Source organism: Hibiscus syriacus, unplaced genomic scaffold (genome assembly GCF_006381635.1).
Source record: "Hibiscus syriacus cultivar Baekdansim isolate YM2019G1 unplaced genomic scaffold, ASM638163v2 tig00111392_pilon, whole genome shotgun sequence".
Taxonomy (NCBI): Eukaryota; Viridiplantae; Streptophyta; class Magnoliopsida; order Malvales; family Malvaceae; genus Hibiscus; species Hibiscus syriacus.
This window is the reverse complement of record NW_024063078.1, coordinates 2,013,317-2,037,831: the sequence shown is the minus strand read 5'-3', so window position 1 is coordinate 2,037,831 and position 24,515 is coordinate 2,013,317. Positions and strand designations below refer to the sequence as shown.

The following is a 24,515-nucleotide window of genomic DNA, read 5'->3' as shown; positions in this document are numbered from 1 at the left end:
AGTGTCACTTAACGAAGAAAATTAACGTTGTTACGACCCGAGCACCTAAAGTGGTAACGTTTGTAACGTTAAGTACATGAATGATCCAAAAAATATTGTAGGCACCTATTCGGGAAAAATGGTATAGTTTGAGAACTTATTTGGGTATTAAGCCAATATAAATCTTAAATAAGAAAAAAAAACATATGAAATTCCCATTCTTATAGCCCAAAATGTAGATAGTACAATATAATTTTTCAGTTTTCACTAGAAGATTAATTAAACAGAAATTTTAGTTTGTCTATCACTCTCTTCTGAAATTTCAATTTTTGTCCATTTTCTACACAAAGTGATTAATAGGAGGACACCAGCTTGGGAGGAGAGACCACATATTAAGCCTATCCACAAACCCTGAAAAGAAAATAACTTCATTAGAGTAAATTAATAGCCAATTATGGAGATAAAACCCTCAACTCAAAGTGATACCAAACTGCTATAATGCTTCGCAAATCAGTCAGATATAAGGTTCATTCTATTTTGATCATTTCAGCAAAAGAATGATCAATTAAGACACTAAACTTTCAATTTAATTTAAATTAAACCATTGATCGTTAATTGTTAATGGAATTATTGACATCGCTGATAACAATTAAGAAAATTTGTATAATGACACATTCTATCAATTTGATCATACTTGGGATAATAACACATCTAATGAATGTATAGAAGACATAAGTAATGAAAATCGAATGTGTTATTATACAAATTTACTTCTCTCCCACGTCAACAATTATGCTAACAGGGTGGTGGCTTGATTGAAACTAAATGAAAAGATTAGTGACCAAATTGATAATCTTGTTGTTCAGTGATCCGACTAGAATCAACCCCATAGTTTAGTGACCAATAGGATAAAATATGTATTACCTTAGCATAAAGCTTGAATTTAAATGCAAGAAGAGCTGCAATTGGCATTCCAATGAAATAAAAAGTCCCCATATTAACCCATGCTGCCAATAGCTGCCAACCACTTCCTCTGGCCACCCCTGCAACATTTATGAACTTTCATCTTCAATAATCATTTTTTAAACTATGCTTTTAATTCACCATTAATGACAATCGAATTATAGCATACCTGATAGGACGCCTTGAAAAGAATCGATGGTTATCGAGATTAAAAGAAAGGGTGTCATTGAAGCGAATTGGTTGATAATTAAAGAACTGATACTAAAGGAAGCAGCCCAGATATGATGACCAAATGCCAGAGCAAGGACAATCACAAGTGCAAGAAGGACCGAGAGCATGAGGGTGACAGCCATGGCGTTCTTGGCCCGAGTTGGATGCCCAGCTCCTAGCTCATTCGAAACCCTTGTGCTGTGTCATATAATTTATAAATCTTGGGCAAAATGGAGGAATATTAATAACTCAAAAGATAATAATTTAACTTACCTTGCAGCAGCACTGAGGCCATAAGTTGTCATGTAGGCAATCGCTTCTGTATTCACACTTTGAAAAAGGGGGGAGGGGGGGAGCAAAAAGTTTCCATGTCAAAAGCTTTAAATTACCACGTAAAGCTTAATAATTTTCGAAATTCAAATGCATCTACTTCGTCATTAAAATCCACTGGCAACAAACCCTGAATATTTTGCTTACCACATTGCAATCAATGAAGTATTTAATTCTGAATTAGGCATCAACCCTGCACACAACACAAGAAGCTCGAAAGCCCAGTATTCTAAACTGGGAAAAAGAGAAAGATCAATTTAGTAAGGATTCAAGCTATAATAGTTTAATCAAAATTTTGGAACTAAAACTGGTTTAATTACGAGTCTAATCCTTATACTTTATGAAAATTATGAAACTAGTCCCTCAACTTACCAAACCATTGCGGCAGAAGGGAGGGACAACTTCAAGTTCGTAATAACGCAACTGAACGATTCCAACGAAAACCCTTCCCAGGTCTCGTCAAATTCCTTAGCGAAGAACACATAAATCGATAACGAAAGAAACGAAATCCACAGTGAAATCGAAGCCGCCAACGGAGCTCCCATGAAACCCAGATCAGTACGATTCACCAAAGCGAAAGCAACGCCTATATGAATGCCCATCGGAATGAACGAAAACCAAACCAGAGGCAGCAAAATGCTTTGCGTCTGAAGAAATCTGAGGATGTTTTGAACGAAACCGTAGGCAAATAAGCCCGGAATTAGGTACTTGATGTAGAGAGCGGCGGTTTTTGCAATCTGGGCATCTTGTTGAAGCAAAATGAGAATGGGCTCGGTGTAGAACCATAAGATGGATATGATGATCGAGAAAAAGCATGAGATTATGCACGATGATTGGAGGTAAATCCCCAGCATTCGGTAAAGTTTTGCACCGAATCCTTGGCCGCATAGTGTTTCTAAAGCTCCACTTAATCCTGTCTAGAACCATAATGGGAGAAGATCAAAGATTTCATTCACAAAGGAATGTACTAAATGGGGTCAATGACAAGTAGGGATGGCAATGGGTCGGGTCGGGTCGGGTTTTTGGGCCACCCGACCCGACCCGAGAAGAAAGGGTTCTCCACCCGTGACCCGACCCGACCCGACAAAATTAATGTTTCACCCGACCCGAGAAGAAATAGTCTCTTACATTATCGGTTCGTCCGGTTTAAGTCCCTTTGCTATTAATTTTCATTAACCCCTTTATGTTTATGTCCCGTTTGTTTAAGTCTCTAACATGATTGAAGGATTGAAATTGAACATGAGTTAACAGCTGAGGGACTAAAATCAAATGGATCGTTAACATTAAGGACTAAAATCAAATGGATTGATAACATTAGGGACCATTTCTCCTTAATATTTAAATTGGTGACTAAAGTTGATCAGACCAAAAATATATGGGACTATTTGCAGAGTTTACCCAAAAATATCAGTCAAGAAAAAAAACTAAAACATAAGTTAATTTTATAAATAAAAAAATTAAAAAAATGTAATATTTTTGGACTTCAACGTTACAATGTTAGACTTAACGTTCAAGTGACTTAAAAAATTTAAATTTGAAAGTTTAACAATCAAATTAATTTTATTTTACTGTTGAATAATCAAAACATAAGCATACTATAAATGAATTCAAAAAAAATGTAGGTTTGGGTTTTGTTAAAAATTTATATATTATGTATTATAAATGAATTCAAAAAGATATATATATATATATAAAGTCCATTTGATTATGAAAATTCATAATTGATTTAACCTATTTAATCACCAACAAAACTGAGTTTGTATATCATAGTCGTCTTGATTGAACCAACTACACTGCATACTCTAAGTTAATATATATATCAAATAAAAGGAGAAATTATATTGAAAAAAAATGAAGAAAATAATTTGATAGAATATTGAGAAATGAAGTCCTAACCATGAAAGCGAAGCCAGTGACAGTTGCCCAAGAATTAGCAAGCGTTGCACCGGCAAGCTGGAGCTCCCCAAGGTGAGCGGCAAACATGACAGACACCAAAGTTATCGACAAAAACGAAACGTTAGATGCGATCATGGGGAGTGAGAACAACACTTGTCTCCTCGCCTCCTCCACGTCCAAAACTTTCCTCCACCACCATTGATCGTCGTCTTCGTCTCCACGGTCGACATCCGGTAACAGAGTCTCCGTCGCCTCTGAATAACTTCTCTTTCGTGACATCTCTATGCTCTTCTTTTGCCTTCTAGGGTACTAGTCGTAGCTCAAGGAAGGTTAAAAGAGAAGAGAAGAAAGTAGATGTTTATTACTTTCGATACCTACGCTTATTAATAACAGTAACACTCTCCCCTTGTTATTAGGGTAAATTACATTGTTCATCAGTGTCCTTTTATGATATTTTCACTTTGGTTACAACTTTTAAAACTTGTATTATAATCATTAATTTTTATTATGTTTTCATTACGTCACCCCTATTAAAAAGTTGACATAAAACGTTAGAGACAATCATCAGGAGTGAGAACAACACTTGTTTCCTCACCTCCTCCATGCCTAAAACTTTCCTTCACCACGATTGATTTTCATCGTTCGTGACGAATATCAATATTTGATAACATAATCTCATTGATTCTAAATAATTTTCTTTGTGACATCTCTATGATCTTCTCTTGCCTTCTAGGGTAGTAGTAGCAGCTCAAGAAAGTAAATGTTATTAATATTGATACCTACGCTTCTTACTAACGTTGTCAAATTGATTTAGCATAAATTACAATGATGGTCACTAAACCTTTAGATTATTTTCACTTTGGTCACCGAACTTTTAAACCTTATATTAAAATTTTAATTCATTTTCATTATAATCATCATTGTTAAAAAAATTGAGATAGCACATTAAAAAATTATAAGCTTCTTTCATGTTAGCAGTCATTGCTTCTCATTTCATTTCTATGTTCTTCATTGTTCGCTGCTTTTCTTCGATCTAAAAGATCACTAAATTACTCATGTTATTCTTCTATTTCTTTCTTTTGGTTCAAATTCGTTGAATTTTTTTTCAGTCTCCTCAAATCTCAATTGAGACTAAAAGTTAAAACCTTTTGATTTGCCATATTCAATCGTCGAATTAGTTTGAACTTGAATTATATTAACCTTTTATGTAAAACAGAGCCTTCCACTGTTAGGTGACCACTACGTTCATTAAAAACTTGCCAAAATTGAGATCAATAGTTTTACTTTGTTTTCTTCTTCTTCTTCTTCTTTTTGTTTGTTTGTTGTTATTTATTGTTTATGCTATTGATGGTTGTGGTTGTGGATGATGATAGAAAGAAAGTAAACAAAAAAGCGACTAAAGGAGGAGCGATAATTGCCAATTTAGAAGAAGAAACTTAGGTTTTATAGGATTTTTTAACATCTCATGTCAATTTTTTTAACGGTAGCTAACGATAGTGACCGTAACAAAAATAAATTTTAGTGATTATAATACAAATTTTTTAAGTTGAATGATTAAAGTGAAAATACCCTAAATACTAAAGTGAATTTGTAACAAATTTAAGACGATAAACAAATGAAATTGTTGTTTTTTAAGGGAAGACATGCCAAGGTTATTGGGTGTTAGTAATTACGTATATCTAAAGTAATAAATCAATGAAGAAACGAGCATCCAGCTCAGTTGGTAGAGCACAAGGTTCTTAACCTTGAGGTCGTGGGATCGAGTCCCACAGAGGATATTTCATAATTCGGAGGTCTCTTACGGAAGCTGCTCTCCCCTGGTGTTGAGGGTAGCCTACTATCTTACCTCTCCCTTACCCTATATATATGGGAAAAAGGGACAGACATTTTTTAAAGTAATAAATCAATGGTGGTTTTGCTCTCCAGCTGCCCGCTCTACTCTATGGATGGTATGGTGTAAATTTAATGCATGCTACAACTGATTCTATAAAGTTGAAGCAGTTATATTTATTAGAGTATATATATATTATTAATTATTAAAAAATTTGAATAAATATTAAAATTTAAAATATTTTATAAGAATTTTAGTGAAGTTAGAAAGAACTAAATTTAGGTTATCAAAGTTTAAAGATGAAAATGTAATTTTATAATTATTTTAATTTATAAATAATATAGCTTTTAAAAGATTAAACTAATATTATATATTTTCATAGTTTAATAAACTATCGACATATTTAATAATATATATTATTTTCATAAAAATATTTAAAATTTATTCTATATTATTAAAATAAAAATACAATATTACATACTATTATATTAAAATTTGTCAATTATAATTAAATCTATATATAATATATTGTCAGTTTCTTTTGAACATTAGACTTGTTTTAATAGTAATGTATTCTTATTCGCTTTTAATGATCTTGGGTTGAAATCTTACCCAGCTTCAGCTTTTTCTAATTTTCACCTAGAAGATAACATTTAATAAAAGTTGTTGTAAACTTTTAATGTCTTGGTTTTATTATTGTGACGATTAATTCTAATATAATTTATTTCATTTACAATATTAAGATTTATATTCATGACCTTATTTAAATAATTTAATTTCTTATCTCGTTAGATCAATTATTGATTTTTCAAAAAAATAGGAAATATTAAAGAAAATGTGTTATGTTAGAAAATGGTTCTTTTAGAAAATGAAAATAAGTGAAATGTGTAAAATAATACAAAATTGTTTTCATTATCGTCAATAAAAAATATAAGTTTTTTAACTTAATGAATTGGCGCAAATTTAATTCCATGAAAACATAAAATTGTAATGCCCCTAAATCTTCTATATCAAATTTTGATTTATTTCGATATTTATAAATGATTAAATATCAATTATTAATTTTATTATTATAGTATGTAATAATATTGGATTATATGGGTTGAGATATTTAAACTAAATTGTAGAAAAGTTAGGGATAAAATGACAATTTTACCAGAAAAGTTATATTTAAGAAGATAATATTAACATGATATATATAAAATATTAACATGATATATAAAATATTATAAATAGATAAAATAATAATTTTAAAAATCGAAACAGGACAGAACGAAGCAAACATATATCACAATTATCCTACACACCCTACTCCATTATGTACCTTTTTTTCTACAAAAAAATCACCCCATTTAAAATAAATCGGTGCAAAACCCGTAAAGCAATTTGACCTTTGCCATTTCTAATTAATTTGATTATTATATTTTTAAAAAAAAATTATAACCAAACCGACAATCTCACTCTCTAACTTTCAAAATTGCCAAAGAAATCATGGCTACAAATTTAGTAGTTATACGATAAGACAATTTAATTTAAAATTAATTTAAGACAATTTTGATCTACAATATTATTATTATTTTCAATCTAAAAAATTATATAAATTTATACTATTTTCGATTACAATCCAAAAAATTATATTGCAGTGGTTTAAGGCTTATATCCGAAAATGTTATTAAGAATATAACAGTTTCAGTTGCAACATGTCCAATCTAAAAAATTACTCTATTTAACTTAAGAAGTTACTCTATTCAACCTAAAAAATTACACTCTTAATAAAAAAAATTATTATAATTAATTTTATCATTTTTAACATTATATTAACAAGTTGTATTTTAAAATTTCCTGACTAATCGAGAAAAAATTGAACTTTGTTTGTGTGGGCCATGATGGACCTAGAGAAGACGGATACAGGAGATTGCTACCTAAAAAAATCAAATTCTTATATATTTTAAATATTTTCTTTGTATTTTATATTAAAATTATGTTTTTGCCTCCCTGAAATTTTGCACGTTTTTTTTTACTTAAAATTATAAATTCGTCCCTCCTAATATAAAATACTGACATATTTTTGCATGATCTCTTGTCTCTTACATCACATGCTTGTGTCTTTTTCTTTTTGTTCACAGTTCTTGACCTAATTTGAAGCATGAAATGAAACTACGAAATTCCAGACTTCATACTCCAGTAGTTAATTTGTGATATCAAATTAAGTTTGAATCTTAAAAATGATAATCAATCGAATTCGATCCAAGCTCTAAATGTCGAATTTTGAGTTGAGCTCCATTGAACTAGATGGCTTCCCTACTTACAAGATAAACCACAATGTCGTAACAACAAACTCGAACCTAATGAATGCTTGAGTTCTCAGGAAAATGTTGGTAATACAAGCAGATCTGGTCATTCTTTTAATGACATCTGATAAAATCAGAACAAAACAGATTTATCGTTCATCGTTATGATACAAATCTACAAGACAGGCAACACTTGCAGAACATAAAATCGAATCGGAATACAAAGATGAAAACATTTGCACAACATTTTCATGCAAACTCGGATAAATTTAAGAAAAGTTATTACATACAATTTACTTGAGTAGCAGCAGCAGAGAAGAAGAAGAAAGTAAAGAAACAGAATTTACTCTGCCTTGTCAGCCTTCACTTCCTTCTCTTTCTCCACCTTCGGAGCATCCTTCACCTTTGGTTTCCCTTGCTTAGGCTTCACGAAGCAGAAACAAGAACAGCAAGGACACTGGAACAAGAACTTCATATCTGTTTTGTTTTTGGTTTCAAAATATGTCCTAAAAGTCCTTTTTTATGGGGTGTGTAATAATCAACCCTTATTGGATTCCAATTCAATCACTTTCAATAAAGTAAAGATGGTGCCTAATAATGCCAACTTTAGGGTTACGGAAACAATGGATGAATTTCATAGTCTCTGGTAGGGTTTGGGGTTTCCTCCCTGTGGGTCACCTTGGCCATCATTTGTGAGGAAAAAGGAGGGTTTTCTTTTAATGTTCCTTGCCTTATACTAAAGGTTTCTGAGCTGGCAAGCAACATAGGGGACACATGCATATGCAATTTGCAGAATTACCATTAAATAAGATAAATTCAGAGCCGAGGAGATGGTTTATGGTGATTGTATACCCCGATACCACATTTTCTCCCAACACAACTGGCACCGACGTAATGCACAAGAAGAGGGTAAGGGGCATACTTATTGTCACCTAGACCAGTATGTAGAACTTCAATAACAGATAACACACATCAAGTTCTATGAAATCTGCAAGCTCCAAGGGACCCATGGGATGGTTTGTCCCTAACTTCTTTCCTGTGTCAATATCTTCCTTGGTGGCCACCCCAGTATAAAGGGTGAAGAATGCTTCATTTATCATTGCCTTAAGGATTCGATTCACGATAAAGCCGGGATAGTCCTGAGAGCATACTGGTTATCATCAGATCCAATTGAAATTTGCAACTTGGAACAGAGACGACAATGCTAGCTAGCTACCACATGCAAAAGGCAATAAAGCTAGTTGAAAGAAGTTATTAATGTTTCTTTTTCACAGGAGTTCTTTAATCAAACATTACCTCTCCGCCAATGCTTTCGTCACATGAAATGTTTCATCTGATGTGTCTGCACCTCGAACAATCTCAACCAACTTCATTACTGGAGGAGGATTCATGAAATGCATTCCAATGACCTGCACGTGTCCGCTTCAATCTCAACAACGTGATGTGATTTTGCATGCGATAGTCACTTGTATCAAAATGTCCAAAACATGGCTCCAAATAAAACCTGGTGTTGTCTGCTGGTTTCGGACGCGAACCGAGTAATGGAGATGGAACTTGTATTAGATGCTAAAATGGCCGAACACTTTGCGATCTTATCCAGTTCGATGAACAGCTTTTTCTTCACATCTTTTGATTCCACAATTGCTTCGACAATGAAATCAGCCGATCTCAAGTGTTCTATATTTTAAGTACATTCAATATGTTTCAAAGCTTCAGTACAAGCAGTCTGTCAATCGAAATAATTAAGTAATGAAAACTAACATTTCGTCAATGCCCATGTCCTCTTATTCTCCTTGTTGGGTTTTGCCACAACGTTCAATTATCAGGTTTATCAGAAAATGCATAAGAAACATCAATAAAAGGAGATAGGCCTAATCTATAATGGTAAATTAGAAAGAAAAGGCTATGTTGCTCCAACTCGACATTTTTCTTAAGTACCCGTATGGGAATAGGACCCTCCAAGGACCCCCACTTACGTGGAGAAATATAGAAAAAGATTGAACATAAATGTTTCCAACTCTAGCATCCGAGTTCCATCACAGAAAAAGGGTTTGCTGGGAACTTATTTCGGTTCATATGACTAGAAAAAGGAATAAAGAACTATGGAAAACCAGCAACCATATTTTTGAGGCAACACTAACACTTTCTGGTTAACACTTAACATAAATGCTTTGACCTAAATGTTTCAAAAGTACAACTTTATGCCTCCAAATAGCAGGATTGCAGGCAAGATTGCCCTGTTTCACCACACCCAAGGGCGATTTTCATGGCGAAACTATGACTTCATGTGATTGTTAAATTAAATACAATACCAGACCAAAAGTAATTACTAGCCACACCCAATGCAACCGTTTCATTTAAACCTCAAAACAACTTCAATTAATACCAGTCCCATAGGCAGCCTATTCCTCTACAAAATTTACACTGAATTTCATCAAAAGTTCAACCACTCAAGCCTTCCATCAACTACTAGAGCTACAAATTTCTCAAATTTGCAAACCAAAGCCCAAACACAAGCTCTAACCAAGATCAACCCTTGTTATCTGTTTTGCTATCTCTTCAACCTGTTTTAACTCAAACCCAATCTAGATTCTCAATCGGATTAGAAGTTTTGATCATCAACATATGCAAACACACACACACACGTATATATATAACTTGAAAAACCCCATACAAGGAAGATGAAATAAAGAAGCAAGCTTTTTTACCTGGGAAAGTTGGCCTTTGGAAACGAAACGTTGAAGGGAAGAAGAGATGATTTTTTTCTCAATTTGTTACTTAAATTTGTTTGAACTATTTAAGATGAATTTGGAAAAATTCTCAAATTAGTGTTTGTATTGACCTTGCGTTTCAACGACCAGTTAGATTAGGGGGAAGCCAGAAACTTCTAAGGGGAGATAAGAAAATTATAAAACTTTGAAGGGCTAAAATATAATTTGAAAAATTATTATTTTGGAGGACCAAAATATATATTTTTTATCATCTTTTTTAAAACTTGTTAAGCTAACAGTTTCACCATATAATGGACCTATTATTGTTTGGCCCATAAAACATTAATGGACCCGGATTTAGATGATAGAGGCAATTAAGAAATGTTTAACCATATAATTTTAAGAAATGTTTGATTATCTGTGTCAAAAGTTTCTAGTTTAAATCTTAGATTCAATTAAAATTAGGGTAAAATATATAAACAGTTCCCAAATTTCTAGGGCGATTGCATTTTAGTCATTAAACTTTTGAAACTTGTAATACAATCATTAAACTTTAAGTTCGTTTTCAATAAGATCTTTGTTGTTACCTCCCGTTAGTTTTTGTTAACCCTCTTCTTCTTCTCCTTCTTCTTAACCAACGACAGACGGAGGAGGGACGACGACAACGAGGCACGACTGACTGGGTTTTGGTCGAAACGGTGTGAAGACTCCAACGGTGGTGGCAATGTGGCGAATGGACATCCAAATTGGTCAAAAATCAATGAAAACATCAAATGGGTGTTGGGGTTTTCTCACGAGATTCGTTACCCTCTCCACGACGAACGGAGGTGAGTCTCGACAAGTGGCTAACGGGAATTTTGTCGGGATAGGCAGCGCTCCTACTGGTACTAGTGGTGACGGTTATAGACAACTGACGATAGAGATCAGGGATGAGTGTTTGAACGGTCTTCTCCCAATTTAGGAAAAACGGTGGACGATGAGTATGAATCAAGGGTGTGGTCAAGAGGTGACGCCAATGATGATGGTGATGATAGTATAAGCCACCGCTGACCGAAGGTGAGGTGACCAAAGGTGTGAGAGAAGGAGAAGGAGAAGATGAGAAAGAAGAAGTGGGTTAATGGGGTTTGACAAGGGTTAGGTGCCACATCAGCAAAAACTAACGGGAGATAACTATAGAGACCTTCTTGAAAATGAACTAAAAGTTCGATGATTGTATTGAAAGTTTCAAAAGTTAGGTGACCAAAATGCAAGTGTCCTAAAAGTTGGAGACTATTTACATACTTTACCCTTAAGATTATTAATTTAGGTCACATTTCATTTTTTCACACTAAAGAGGGATTGACTATGAAAAAAAGGTAAGCTAATATAATGGTAAAATTGTTTTGCAGTCCCTAAACTTGGAATGAATGTAACATTGTTTGATCATTGTACCATTTCAAACACTTTCACCAACATTTTTGTTGGGATTTTTGAAGCTCATATTGGACAACCAAAAATTGTACAAGGGGTGAATTGGAAAAAATTGTATAGGGAGTAAGGATAAAGAAAAGATAAACAATAGGCACAACGAATTATAATGGTTCGGCTTCTCAACTAAGTCTACCTCCACTATCTTAGCTCATCACTAAGGATTTTCCAACAAATCCACTAATTTGTTCTTTCTTTTTCAAGGACAAAGAGATAACATTTACAAGACTCCCTAGCTTTTCAAAGGCTCGGCTAGAACCAAAACCTCTTTACAAGGAAAAAGATGTAAACAAAGAAAACTTCAAAAAGGAATGTGTTTACAAAGAATCAAAGCTCACAAGAACAAAATATTTACAAGAGAATAGGAATAAAGAGTGAAAAGTTCTAACCCTTCTTCAAGTGTCTTGAACTTGTATATATATGTTGGAATGAGTTTGTGGTCGATTCTAGTCGTTGGGAGTGATTTGGAGCCGTTGGGGATGTTTTTCTCTACAAAATAAAACTGCAAGTACAGAGAGTATCGGTACTCCTATAGGGAGTATCGGTACTACCTTTATTATTTTTAAATAAAACTAGTCGTTGGGCCTGACGGTATCGATACTCCTATGTAAAGTAGTATTGGTACCCCTTTGGGTATCGATACCATTTTTGCATTCTGGAATTTGAGATGATAGTATCTGTACTAACTAGAGTGTATCGATACTTCTCTTATCTAGGCTATTGATACCACATGAAAAGTATCAGTATTGTTCATATAATGTCGATAATGTAAGAACAATATCAGTATTACGTACGAGAAAATCACTTTTGTGCTCAAATTCACTTTTAATTGACTTTAAATTATTTTTGAAAACTTTGAATAAATTCAATTCAAGTCGAAAATTATTTTGGCTTAAATTGTTATATCAAAACATTATATAAAGTGGTTCAATAATTTTTTTTCAATGGTGGTTTTGGGTTTTTTATTTTTTATAGTGTGCGAGAAATTTCAATTGGAATTGAAATTTGACATTAGTTGAGCTTGAGATGATAGTATCTGTACTAACTAGAGTGTATCGATACTTCTCTTATCTAGGCTATTGATACCACATGAAAAGTATCAGTATTGTTCATATAATGTCGATAATGTAAGAACAATATCAGTATTACGTACGAGAAAATCACTTTTGTGCTCAAATTCACTTTTAATTGACTTTAAATTATTTTGAAAACTTTGAATAAATTCAATTCAAGTCGAAAATTATTTTGGCTTAAATTGTTATATCAAAACATTATATAAAGTGGTTCAATAATTTTTTTTCAATGGTGGTTTTGGGTTTTTTATTTTTTATAGTGTGCGAGAAATTTCAATTGGAATTGAAATTTGACATTAGTTGAGCCCCCCCCCCCTTTTCTTTTTTTCCTTCATGATTGTTCAAGAGACAATGGAGTCGTCTTATTCACAATAGGAATGTTGATGTTTCCTATGATCCTATATGACATATAATAGGAAATTGAATGTCTATATGGTATAGAACTATAGATTGCTAGGTCCATTTTGGTCCATTTTGGTCCCATTCTTGTTTAATCATGCACTCTGATACTCTAAAAAGCTTTGTCCCACTCAAACAGTCACACACAATTGGTTACTTTGCCAGTAGTCATTTCAATGACCCTTTTCTTAATATGTCTCTCAAGAGTCTGTCACCAACATACATGATCACCCAAATTTTGAACCAGTTTAGTTTGTCAATGGAGGAGGACGACGAAGAAGAGGGAACCGTAGGTTATCATGGTTTCCCTGATGATTAGAAGAAGAATGCTTCAGAAAGGAGAGGGTCCGGTTGCGGTTGTTGCTGGAATCAAGCAAGGTTTCTGTCTGCAATGCAGCAGGTTTTGGACTTTGTTTATTGTTTGATTGTTTATTTAATTCTATTGATACTTAAAATGCTAATTGCTTGACCTACAAGTAAACAGGTCAGAAATTTTCTGTCATCGTGGTATATTTTCACAAGATCCATGAGCTATCAGAGTTTGATGAGGCGAAAAGGAGCTGTCGGAGTAGGTTGGATGGACTCAACGACAGGCATTCGGCTGAATCATCTGCAGAAGGTTTGAGTCGCAAAGGGACGAGTCCACAGTTGAAAGAGTCATTGCAGGCAGGCCGATGATCAAAGAGCTGGAGTTCATCTTTTAAGAATTCTCAAATCAGATAAGGAGCTTAAAGACCAAAACCTGCGATCACCATGCTCCCTCTCTTCGGAAGCTTGCCTTGTCGTCGAATCTAAGCTCTCTGTACCTGCAACTCTATCTATGGAGTCTACTATTTTATCAATGATCATATGCTATATAATTTCCTATAGCAGTTGTATTCAAGTAAAGAGTATGTGACACATTCCGAGAGGTGAATATTGTTGTAAATATTACTGAAAACTGAGATGTTAGCATGACAGAGTGACATGATAATAAACATAAATAAGAAAATATTTTGTTCAGTTTTACGGATTCTCTCCCAAAAAAAAATATTACACATGTAGTACATATCAAATACAAGAACCAAATTGGAAAGCAGCGTCTGCGGTGTACAAAGACTTGTAAGATACATGTCTTAAATATTCAAAGGATTACTATCAAATATCATGTACAAATCTGATCATTTATCTGAAGCAAAAGATCGAACAAGCAAGTTCAAAGCAATTAGGCAGATACATAAAGCACAACATCTAATATAATATTCTATTAATATAACAAAGGTGCTTGCACATTATTGGGAAAGAGTTGTGTTATCAAATGAAAGCAGGACACAATTGCCAAACTTAAAATCACTAAAATCTTACGACAATGCACGAAATGTCATCCGTGCTGTTCCTATTAACAGCTTCCTCTGTTAGGTACTTGGCTGCGGACCGAGCATCCTTAATGTTCCTGATCGCATCGACCGCTTCTTGGTTCGTCATTACCTGCAATCGTATCAAAGGAAATAAATCAAACAGTTCAATCTTGGGCGAAATCATATTTAGATAGGGCCCTTGCCAACCTTCCATAAACCATCACTTGCCAATATCAGTAACTCTGTATCATCATCGATGATTTCCACGGTGATGTCCGGCTCGGAACTAAGATGTTCCTTTAAGTTCTTGTCGCCGAATGCCCTCGCCACAGCCAACTGCCCGTCAACTCGCGCGACGTCCCCTGCAATGACAACAAAACTTGCAGCTTTTATATCATGATCAATTTGTTAATGCAGTTTATGATCATCCGTATTCGTTACCTGGAAAGTTCGAAACGAAACCGCCTCGATTTTCAATGATCTCCTTTTCCATGGTCGGTTCGTGATCAACCGAGAGCTGTTTAGCCTCACCACCCTTGCAGATAACAGCCCGAGAATCACCTACATTCGCTATTACCAGCTTCTCGCCATTGATCAAAATTGCAGTCACTGCAGTGGAACCCCCTCGGCCTAAATCGATTGCTTTTTCCAATATATCTTTATCGGTTATTCGATAACCCTTCCGTATCGCATTCTCCGGTTCTATCCAAAAGTCAGGCTGCTTGTAAAACAAAGGAACACAATCTAATCAGGAGCATACTTTAACAAAAGATCAACGACCATGGAACACCAGTTTGCACATTGATGACATTATTACCTCGTTCAAGATATTATCAAACAAATGTGACCTCAAATAATCAGGAATTACTTGGCTCAGATGACCATCAAATATAGCAAATAAACCAAGCTCGCAGTTGCCAACATGCTTAAACTCAGCAACAACATAATCTTCCATGGGATGATGGGATTTCCCCTCCACTAAATGATAACCATGTTTTATGTTCTTGGAGATCTTGCTCTTTCCTTTCCCAGATTCACCTGTACTGGAACCTAAGCCAACTTTTTCCTGCAATAAACATATAAACAGATGAATATGTATAGTCAAGACAAAGCATAGAGATGATAATGATGGTAAGTTAAGAGAAAATAGTCAAAATACCTTCATCTTATGAAGGATTTCTTTGCCACTACTCATAGCTTTCGAAAATGGAAGGAACTTGTATGTGCATGTATATATAGATATATATATTATATCAAATCTAATAAGTGGTGAAGGGAAGGGGAAAACGACAGGAAACAAGATGATGAGGAAGCAAAGAAGATGGTTGTGGAAGTAAATGAGGGAGACAGGTGTTTGTTGAAGTATACCCAACTGTTGACACGCTGCCTTTACTTTTCTTCTCCATTCCGTGAGGGTTAAACTTTCGAGACATTCATGCAAATCTTCTTATTTTTGCGCTGGGTATCATTTCTATTAGGCGTCCCTAAACAATGGACCAAATTTTAAATTAGTTCTCAAATTTTAGAACATTTTAATTTCATCTTCAAAGAAGGTTAATGACACTAAATATATTTTTAACATGTTATATTCAAGTAGTCTATATAACAAGTATATAAATATTTAAAATTTAATTTGTATTTTAGTATTTCTTCATCTCAAAGCCATAAGAGGATTCAAGATCATATTCGAATCTTTGATCTTTTATGTACTTTAGGGACTCTATAAAATCACAAAAGAATCTCTTGACACGAACTCTTATAGATCCACATGATTTATCAGAGTTAAATCTACTATTAGGTGATCATATCCACTTAGTTTGTTAACATATGAGTTGTCATAACAATCATACATCTAATAGCAGGATTAAGAGTTGTTATAATGTCTCTCAATTAATACCGAGAGAAAGATTGGAATCATCTCTTACATTTGTTCTCCTCTTCTACCTTTGAAGATAAAATATTCTAACATTGGCCAATGACCGTCGTCCAATCACCAATTACAATTCTCTATCCCGATCAAAAGAGATGAATCGTCTATAATCATCATAACCCATTTATTCCATCAACAAACATCTAAATGATTTGTGTTCTAAATTTTTTTTATATTAAATCCAAATAAACTTTAACTTCTAAGTTGATCGTTAAACTAATAAAAATTTTATTGATACATTTTATATGTAATCCAATTGGGCTCCTAATAGAAGGAAAGAACCCACCCATTATACTATTAGGGAAGCCTTAATATGAGTTCAAAACACTAAACACAGTCCAAACCAAAGCCCATTGAATAAACAATGAGGAAGGTGCCCAAGTCAAAAGTTAGCTCAAAGAGTCAACTTAAACCCACCCCTCTAAATATAAGGACTCAACCATCTCCATATCCTTTAAGCTAAAGATTTAAGGGTGTCAACAAAGGGAAAACAAAAGTACTAGGCAATGGCTTGCAGCCTGCGGTGGCTTAAAGAAAAGTAGGAGACCGAAACTAGGCTGAATGCTGGTGGTCCCAAAGGCATGATGACCTCAAATGGACCCCAAAAGTTCCTCCAACGAAACCCAAATGGGAGACAAGGCTAATTATTTAAGGACCTCTTTGTGTTTTGTCCTCGTTTCTAGGCTTGAGAGAGCCTAAACTATCAAATAAGTACTTATTAACACTAAGTTGGAACAATTTTTTAAGCAATTGTGTGGGGAAAATCAAGTAGCCAATGACTCAATCTCTATGGTCTAAAAAGCTCTCCTTGCTTTATATGGAAGAGAATTTTTGGGAGGCTGTGTCAAAAACTAAAGCAAGTTGATGCACAAAGGCTAAAGAGAATGCCACGCCACCCCATTTGCCCAAACTTTGATTATCATAAAGCAAAATGACTATAAATTTTAATATCAAACTCATGTTTGGCAATCATAAAGCACAAACAAGATGATGAATTAACATCAACGTATGTTCAAGTCTTGTGAATGGAAAAATGGTATTAAAAAAAATCAATTTATCTTTAGATATCATTAGGGTTTATGTGACTATCAAACACCGAATGTCTTAAATAAAAAGATCAATTATTCGTATTCATCTAAATGTCACCATGGTTTTCTTACAATTGCTTGTAAGGTATATTGAAACAATGAAGTTGGTTACTCTATACATACATACATATATACGCATATTGAAATACATTGCTTTACCCCAAATACACTCTCATCTCAACTAAAAAGGATAGATGAGATTTGGGTTTTAACCTTTCAAGTTTATGCTAAAAAAATAAAAACATGTATTATTATATGTATCACACACTTAAGACTCGATCTTTATAGAATTTAGATTATTTTGGGAGATCTTAAGCTTTGGTCAAAGATGCAAAAAGACCCTACATTTGAATCATTTAATCATTTAAGACACACACTTGGGAAAATCCCACATTCAAAGATATTATTACAATACTAAGCTCTCCCATGTGGTACATTAAGGTTGGGTTGGCAAGAAATGAACACCAACACAAAACTTATCAAAATCACCCAACAACGGGACCCCCAAGAGCTGCCCCATCTCGACATAACACATGATTCTCTCACCTTGTTCCTAGCTATCATACTATCAATTTATTCATCAACTTGGTTTAGGTATAAGTATACAAGCTTACTCATGCACTTCTCCAAACTTTCAACAACAATAGAGGAATCATCAAATTATTGTAAAATTTAACATCTTTTTCATGGAAACTCTTAGGAAAAGGTCGAGTTCCGGTGAGATATTCTCCTTCCCTATCACCCAGAACGAAGAGCTGGATTCGGAGTTCGAATTTGGGTGTTTTACCCCGGATTCGCCTTCTCAAGATCTATATAGGACCTCACCGGCAGATCATCTTTTCTGCAACGGCCGACTCTTGCCACATGCCTTTCCTTTACCACCTGCAGCGACTACTGCAGTCGTCGCGAGTGGTCGTAGTTCTCGTGAGACGAGCAGAACGAGCAGCATCAACAGCAAGGATTCGTTGATGTCTTCCAGAAGTAACAGCACGAACAGCAGGAGCAGTTGCAGCAGCGCACGGACGAGCTCGAGCGACAATTCAGAGAGGAGGTTGCTGTGCCATAGCAAGATCCATGCATGTAATAAAGCGAGTAAAATGGTAACAGCTCAGCTATATGGGGATGCTCAGAGATGGCAGTACATTACGGCGGTGCCTGTTCTGAAACGCGAGGCTTCCAGGAGGAAGAATAGTGGGGTGGAGAGGAAAGATGCCTTGAGAGGCAAGAAACAAGGTGATCATCAACAACAAAGGACTGCCACTAAGGGAAGATCGGAACCTTGCCTGAGGTTTTTCAGCCTGTTTTTGTTGGCCTGTAGAGAATGTCATGCTATGGAACCTTCCAAGAAACAAGAATAACATATGAATGCATATTAATATATATATATATATATATATTTCTTGATTGACTTGTGAGGATTTTCTGCTATGAACATCATTTTGTTTGGAATTTTGATGAAATACTTCTTGCCAACTAGAAAGAAAATAAATAAGTACTTTCGTTCTGGCTTTCTCCGAGATTTTCTGTCGTTCAAATTCATCGCTAGATCCTAGGATTATCCGGGATGATTAATCTGTTCCAGCATAAGTTGACTTCTGTAAGTCCAACTATCTGTCAGTAGTCTCGTACACTGTGTTGCAAGTATTATTATTATTTTTAACATCTATAACTCTTTTAAAGTTTCGCCATTTCCTCTTTGTTGGCCTCTTAGTTTTCAAAGCTTCGTCATGATTATTTTGAACTAACTTAGATCGCAACTTTAGTTTTGACGACTTTAGATACACTTCCTCTACAATAATACCTGGAATATGACCTTGCCCTGAGTGCATGATTCAGATACACTTTAAATAGCCTTTAGTTCTTTCGGTTTCAGTCCAACACTACCCAAAGGACCAGAAAAATGGTCTAAGAAGCCCAACTAGGTTTGGATTGAATCAGTTCGATTCGGATTTCAATTATATGAAAACATATTAGAATATAACGATATATATAATGATTGTATAATAAAATAAATATTAAGATTTTATGTGAAAAAATCTTTTAAAAAAATACAGGAAAAGAAAAGAGAATTTTTATTAACATCGAAAATAGAAGAATACAAGAGGAAACCTATGAACAGCTTGACTTCTAAATATAATCTTTAATATTTATTTATAGTGACAATTAATTGGTTACAATAAAAACTTGTTCTAGAAATATACTCAAACAAGATTTTCAACTTTTAATCAATATAAAATAGAATAAAGTCCCTACTTACAATCAAACTAGATTTTCTATATTTTTCCAATTTTCTGTTAATTTTGCATCTTAGTTAATTTGAGTATTATCGAATTCGAATTGAACTCTAACCATCTCCATATTGACACAAATTATGAAAGTGAAAGGAGTTAAGGGGGAAAATCTCAAATTCGACGGAATAATTAAACTCAACAAAAAATCAATTTTTCACTTTGACGATCAAGTTCCCCACTTTTTCCACGAAACTCCTTAAAGAGATATTCTTCAACAATGATTGCCAACTGAATCCAAGTCTTTCTCAAGTTTAGATTTAGTCTTATCATAAGTAACGTCATCATAAGTATCAACTTTGCTCACAGTCATATCACTATAAGTAATATCATGCACAACACAATTCTGATCATCAACGTCAATTTTATCTTTTTTGTTATTAATCTATGTGAAGAATTGGACTCTTCTTTTTCTCAATTTCATTATACTCACAAAATTTATTTATTTTTCCTGCTTTTAAGAACTATTATACTCTCAATTGTTTGGTCCAATACATAATTCTCATTTACTTTATTCAATCAAAGCGATTTCACCAATAACATTGTCATCTAATATGAAGGAGAAAATAACAATTTTATCTTCGGCAATTGTTGAATCTGACAAAACATAAAACTTAGTAGTTTTTTTCTACCATTTCATCACAAATGGAGAATTCTTGTAAATTTTCATACCTTCACTTGCAACAATGTGAATTTAGTGTTGCGATCAACATCAAAATTTCATATTTTAAGCAAAATTTTCACTAATGTCAGAAATAGAAGAATATAAGAAGAATCACATGAACAACTTGACTTCTAATCCTAATCCTAGTATCTATTTATAGAGACATTTGCTTGATTATAAATAAAACTTGTTTGGATAAACAACATAAAATAGAATAGAACTTTCAATCAAATTAAGTTTTCTATTTCTCTATTTTCCTTTTAATTTTATATATTTATAAATTCAAACTAATCGAATCCGGGTTAAACTTTTATATCCTTTAATTTCTTTTAATTTTATATCTTAATTTCCGTTAATTGTAAACAAAAACATTGAACTGGCTTCTAAAAAATCTGGGTTTTGTTAAATTCTGCTTGGTAAGAAATGAAACATTCATTTGCAAACTTCATTATTCAAATAAAGAAACGCAAATGGATATGGATCCAAGTTTCATGCAGGGTGCAAGTCGACAGTCAAGACATTTTCTTCGTTCAGACAAGATCATTAAGATCTTCAATGTTTTGTTAGGAGGAATCTCATGTTTGCAACTCAAGTAACCCATGCTTGCTCAGGATATAACATTGTTTCAAATGAATCTTGTTGACTTGCCTTGGATCCATGAAACCATTCTATCATTAGATCAATTCTCCTTAATATTTTAATTATAATTATTTTTAAATTATATTAATTTTTTTTTAAATTTTGTTCATTCTTATAGGTTAAGAATTTTAGGGTTCAATATTAGAGTAGGATATTAGGCTAAACCACAAAAGATTAGAAAGTTTGATTCCAATGGATCAAAGTAGCGAATTTAAAAGAACATAAAAGCAAGCACATAAGTTCAGCAACTAAATAGCACAAATCCTTTTGCGAAAATATAAAACCTCCCTCTAATACAACCCTTCATTTCAAGAAGGTATCCATGGCATCGCCATACATCCCTGCATCAGAGTTCCAAAACTCCCCCAGTTGGTGCTGATGATGATCTAACAACGTCGAAGAAGAAGACGTGGCCATTCTTGCAGGTAATGTAAAGCTCCTCTTAAACTTGTTTTCCCTCTTCCTTATATTCTCCGGATGACTATCCAAGCTCAATAACTCGGTATGGTTCACATCGGCATCCAAATTCTGATTATCTTTTCCTTCAACAATAAGGGGATGGTGGTCCAGGTCCGGTTTGGCTCCTAAACTCTCCAGGTTAACTAAAAGGTCGGCGTCTTCTCTCCGTCCGGTGAGAGAGTTGAAGAAACTCAAACCATTAGGCCATTTGACGTCACTTTCCTGTTCATTCATCACATCTTTCATTCTGGCTTCAGATGAACGAGGCATGAGAAACATGTTGGTCTCGTCTTTGGCCTGTGGAAATCTGACCCTAGCCAGGTTCTGATAATTAGGCGAACCAACCATTGGAGCTGCTGGTGGAAGCGGCCTCTGGTTCCAGCTGAAGACTGAAGGCGGAGGAGGCCAGGACGGAATGGCAGACTGATTTGAAGGAACTATAGACGACGATGAACCGTTCCTATTCGACGGAAACGTCTGAGAGACATAGAAACCAGATTGATAGCCAAGAGATTCGAAGGTATGCCTCATTCTTAGCACAAAATGAAGATCTTCAGGTATCTGAATAATACATACATACATACAACACACATATATGTAAGAAACATCATATATTACAACCATCATCACTAATGGAAAACTTTAATTATCAGACTCACAATCTTGCAGGAACCCAACTGGAGAAGGCCATGGCCAGCTTGAATAACAGCAATTGTCTGGTCAAGACAAAATCAAGAATCACCAATGTCCCAATGACCGACATAAAAACATATGTTACTCGAACTTTAGCGTAAATGCCGAACACAATTATGTATATGTATATGTATATGTATATCGACATGGAAATCTTAGAGGAAACTAAATATACCCGTATCAGAATCTTACGCTGAGTCCGAGTAAGATAGACAAAAATAAACCAGAAAAAAAAACTAGCAGTGAAGAACAATTAGTTACTGTGCAGACCTGAATCCCAGAGTCAAATTGATCAGTCCATTCAGGAGGAAGCTGCAAATTAAATAACAACACAGCATTTAACCAACAATTAAGATTTTAACAACAAAAAGAAGCAGTGAAAGATAAACATACAGCATCAAAAGAACTCTGCCAATAATTGGATACATTGGGCTCACATTCTGCTGATTCTTTGAACACCCATTTATGGCACTTATCTGATGCAACTTTCCCCATTAACCTTTTCATTAAATCATATTTTCAACCAATCAAAAACATACAGTACGAAAAATAAAAATCTATTTTCCCCTTTTTTGTAAGGCTAAATCTATTGAAATATTAATAGCACCTACCCAGTACCCACCCTTCTCCATAATTATATAACTGAATGGATAATTTGCTGAAAGCTTTCTTCACTGGATCTTCTGCATCCATATCTTCTAAATAATCTGTCACTCTTCCTCGGCAAAATCCATCTTCCCACATCAACATCCTTCACCAGAAGGGGAAAAAAACAATTTTTACACAAATTTGCTGAATTTAGAAATGATAATAACAAAAACCCATCTCATAAAATCAATTAATGACTCAAAGTCTCTCATTAACCAAATATCTCATGTTTCTACAAGGAAACATGTAATGCCTGAGTACGAAGTTCTTTCATTTTCCTCTGTTTTCTTGTTAACTTAATAGGCAAAAGTTTGCAGCACTTTAAGCTCTGAAGTTATTTCGTTTTCCTCAGTTTTCTAGAGAACCAAACAAGTAGAGAAAAAAGTGCAGAATGAAAACCCCAAAACCATACTTACAAGCTGCCGTTGTCATCTCCAACCTTGCAACCATTACCGCCCCTTACTCTCCTACGCCAAAACAAAGAGACCCGATTCAGTAAAACAGATGAGAAAATTACAAAAACTTGAAGAAATTAAAAAGAGAGAAGAAAAAGGAAATTTTAGCAAAGTGAATAAACAGAGAGCAAGTGAATACAAAGAAAAGAAATAAAAAAAATGAAGATTTGATAATAGAGAACAAAAAGAAGGAAGATACAGGCGAGGACGGATGGTCCAGAAAACAGAGTAAGTCCAGTCTGAGTTGAGACAGACGGTTCTAAGTGCCTCATGAAGGGCCATCATCCCAACAGCTTCTTTGCTCCTATGAGTCCTATCTGCTGAACCTGAGCCCACCATCTCTCTCGTCCTCTCTAGTCCCTCTCTCTCTCTCTCTCTCTCTCTCTCTCTGTGTGTATATATATATATATATATATATATATATATATATATATATATGCCTATATATTTGAGAAAAGATGGGTTCTTTTTTTTTTCTTTGGGCTCCAAAGGAAGCTACTTTCTTTGATATACACTGGTGTCTGCTGCTGCCTTTGACACCTCTTGGTTATAAAAGCTTTGGGTAAGCTCAGGCTGGCCTTTAGCTTTTTAACCACACAGTAAAGCAAAACTCTTTCCTTCCTTTTGTCCGTCTCTCTCTCTCTCTCTCTCTCTCTCTCTCTCTCTCTCTCTCTTACAACCAAACAAAAATAAGTTTCGGAGTTGTCTGATGAAGAAGACTTGGTCATTTTTTCCATAAGATAAATTTGCATATACTTTATAAAAAAATTATTTGAATTCATATCACCAGAATAATGTATATAATCATATGTTATTGAGATGATCCATAATTATTAAATTATTAAATTCACAATTATGATTGTAAGTGTGTAAGTTATAATTTATAAAGATCGACATGTCTGATTTTTTAGATAATGCGCTCATCACTTCATAATTAGGTTAATAAAGGCCGAAGGCAATGATGGATTAAGCGGTGAAAGAGTAATTGGCATTGTGAATTGAATTTTGTGAATTTACAAGGGAAAAATCGATTTGGAAAGATACATGCGTATATATTGATAATAAACTTCCAATCACCCTTTAGGCCTTTACACTCACTAAAATAAATTAATTTGTGTCCACATATTCATACTAAATATTCGTATCAAAAATTGAGTTCATATA

At 34.2% G+C, this 24,515-nt stretch overlaps 4 protein-coding genes and 1 long non-coding RNA gene across 7 annotated transcripts; 1 reads left to right on the top strand and 4 right to left on the bottom strand.

Moving 5' to 3' along the window:
* Positions 1-208: 208 nt before the first annotated feature.
* LOC120160614 (protein DETOXIFICATION 18-like) lies at positions 209-3,657 on the bottom strand. Its single transcript, XM_039170989.1, has 7 exons — positions 3,379-3,657; positions 1,855-2,399; positions 1,630-1,716; positions 1,426-1,482; positions 1,112-1,350; positions 904-1,022; positions 209-390 (listed from the first exon to the last, which is right to left on the bottom strand). The coding sequence occupies exons 1-7, from the start codon at positions 3,655-3,657 to the stop codon at positions 259-261; spliced, it is 1,458 nt and encodes a 485-aa protein (XP_039026920.1). The 3' UTR covers positions 209-258.
* Positions 3,658-5,172: 1,515 nt separating this feature from the next.
* On the bottom strand, positions 5,173-9,286 carry LOC120160217. Of its 2 annotated transcripts, none has more exons than XR_005519416.1 (3): positions 9,005-9,275; positions 8,797-8,909; positions 5,173-5,185 (listed from the first exon to the last, which is right to left on the bottom strand). It is a non-coding gene; the product is annotated as an uncharacterized LOC120160217 (long non-coding RNA). The 2 variants fall into 2 exon arrangements; XR_005519417.1 differs by lacking the exon at positions 5,173-5,185 and adding an exon at positions 8,013-8,639 and having other exon boundaries at positions 9,005-9,286.
* Positions 9,287-14,294: 5,008 nt separating this feature from the next.
* Positions 14,295-15,812, bottom strand: LOC120160214 (probable protein phosphatase 2C 39). Its single transcript, XM_039170629.1, has 5 exons — positions 15,647-15,812; positions 15,305-15,553; positions 14,929-15,205; positions 14,695-14,849; positions 14,295-14,617 (listed from the first exon to the last, which is right to left on the bottom strand). The coding sequence occupies exons 1-5, from the start codon at positions 15,680-15,682 to the stop codon at positions 14,483-14,485; spliced, it is 852 nt and encodes a 283-aa protein (XP_039026560.1). The 5' UTR covers positions 15,683-15,812; the 3' UTR covers positions 14,295-14,482.
* A 2,208-nt stretch (positions 15,813-18,020) lies between these two features.
* LOC120160215 lies at positions 18,021-19,012 on the top strand. The gene has a single exon (XM_039170630.1). The coding sequence runs from the start codon at positions 18,192-18,194 to the stop codon at positions 18,861-18,863; it is 672 nt and encodes a 223-aa protein (XP_039026561.1). The 5' UTR covers positions 18,021-18,191; the 3' UTR covers positions 18,864-19,012.
* A 2,252-nt stretch (positions 19,013-21,264) lies between these two features.
* LOC120160212 (protein RICE SALT SENSITIVE 3-like) lies at positions 21,265-23,747 on the bottom strand. Of its 2 annotated transcripts, XM_039170627.1 has the most exons (7): positions 23,551-23,747; positions 23,313-23,363; positions 22,871-22,999; positions 22,642-22,747; positions 22,519-22,560; positions 22,215-22,271; positions 21,265-22,116 (listed from the first exon to the last, which is right to left on the bottom strand). In XM_039170627.1, exons 1-7 carry the CDS (start codon positions 23,688-23,690, stop codon positions 21,400-21,402), a joined length of 1,242 nt encoding a protein of 413 aa, XP_039026558.1. In that variant the 5' UTR covers positions 23,691-23,747; the 3' UTR covers positions 21,265-21,399. The 2 variants fall into 2 exon arrangements, with proteins under 2 accessions (XP_039026558.1, XP_039026559.1); XM_039170628.1 differs by lacking the exons at positions 23,313-23,363; positions 23,551-23,747 and having other exon boundaries at positions 22,860-22,996.
* Between the last annotated feature and the right edge of the window lie 768 nt (positions 23,748-24,515).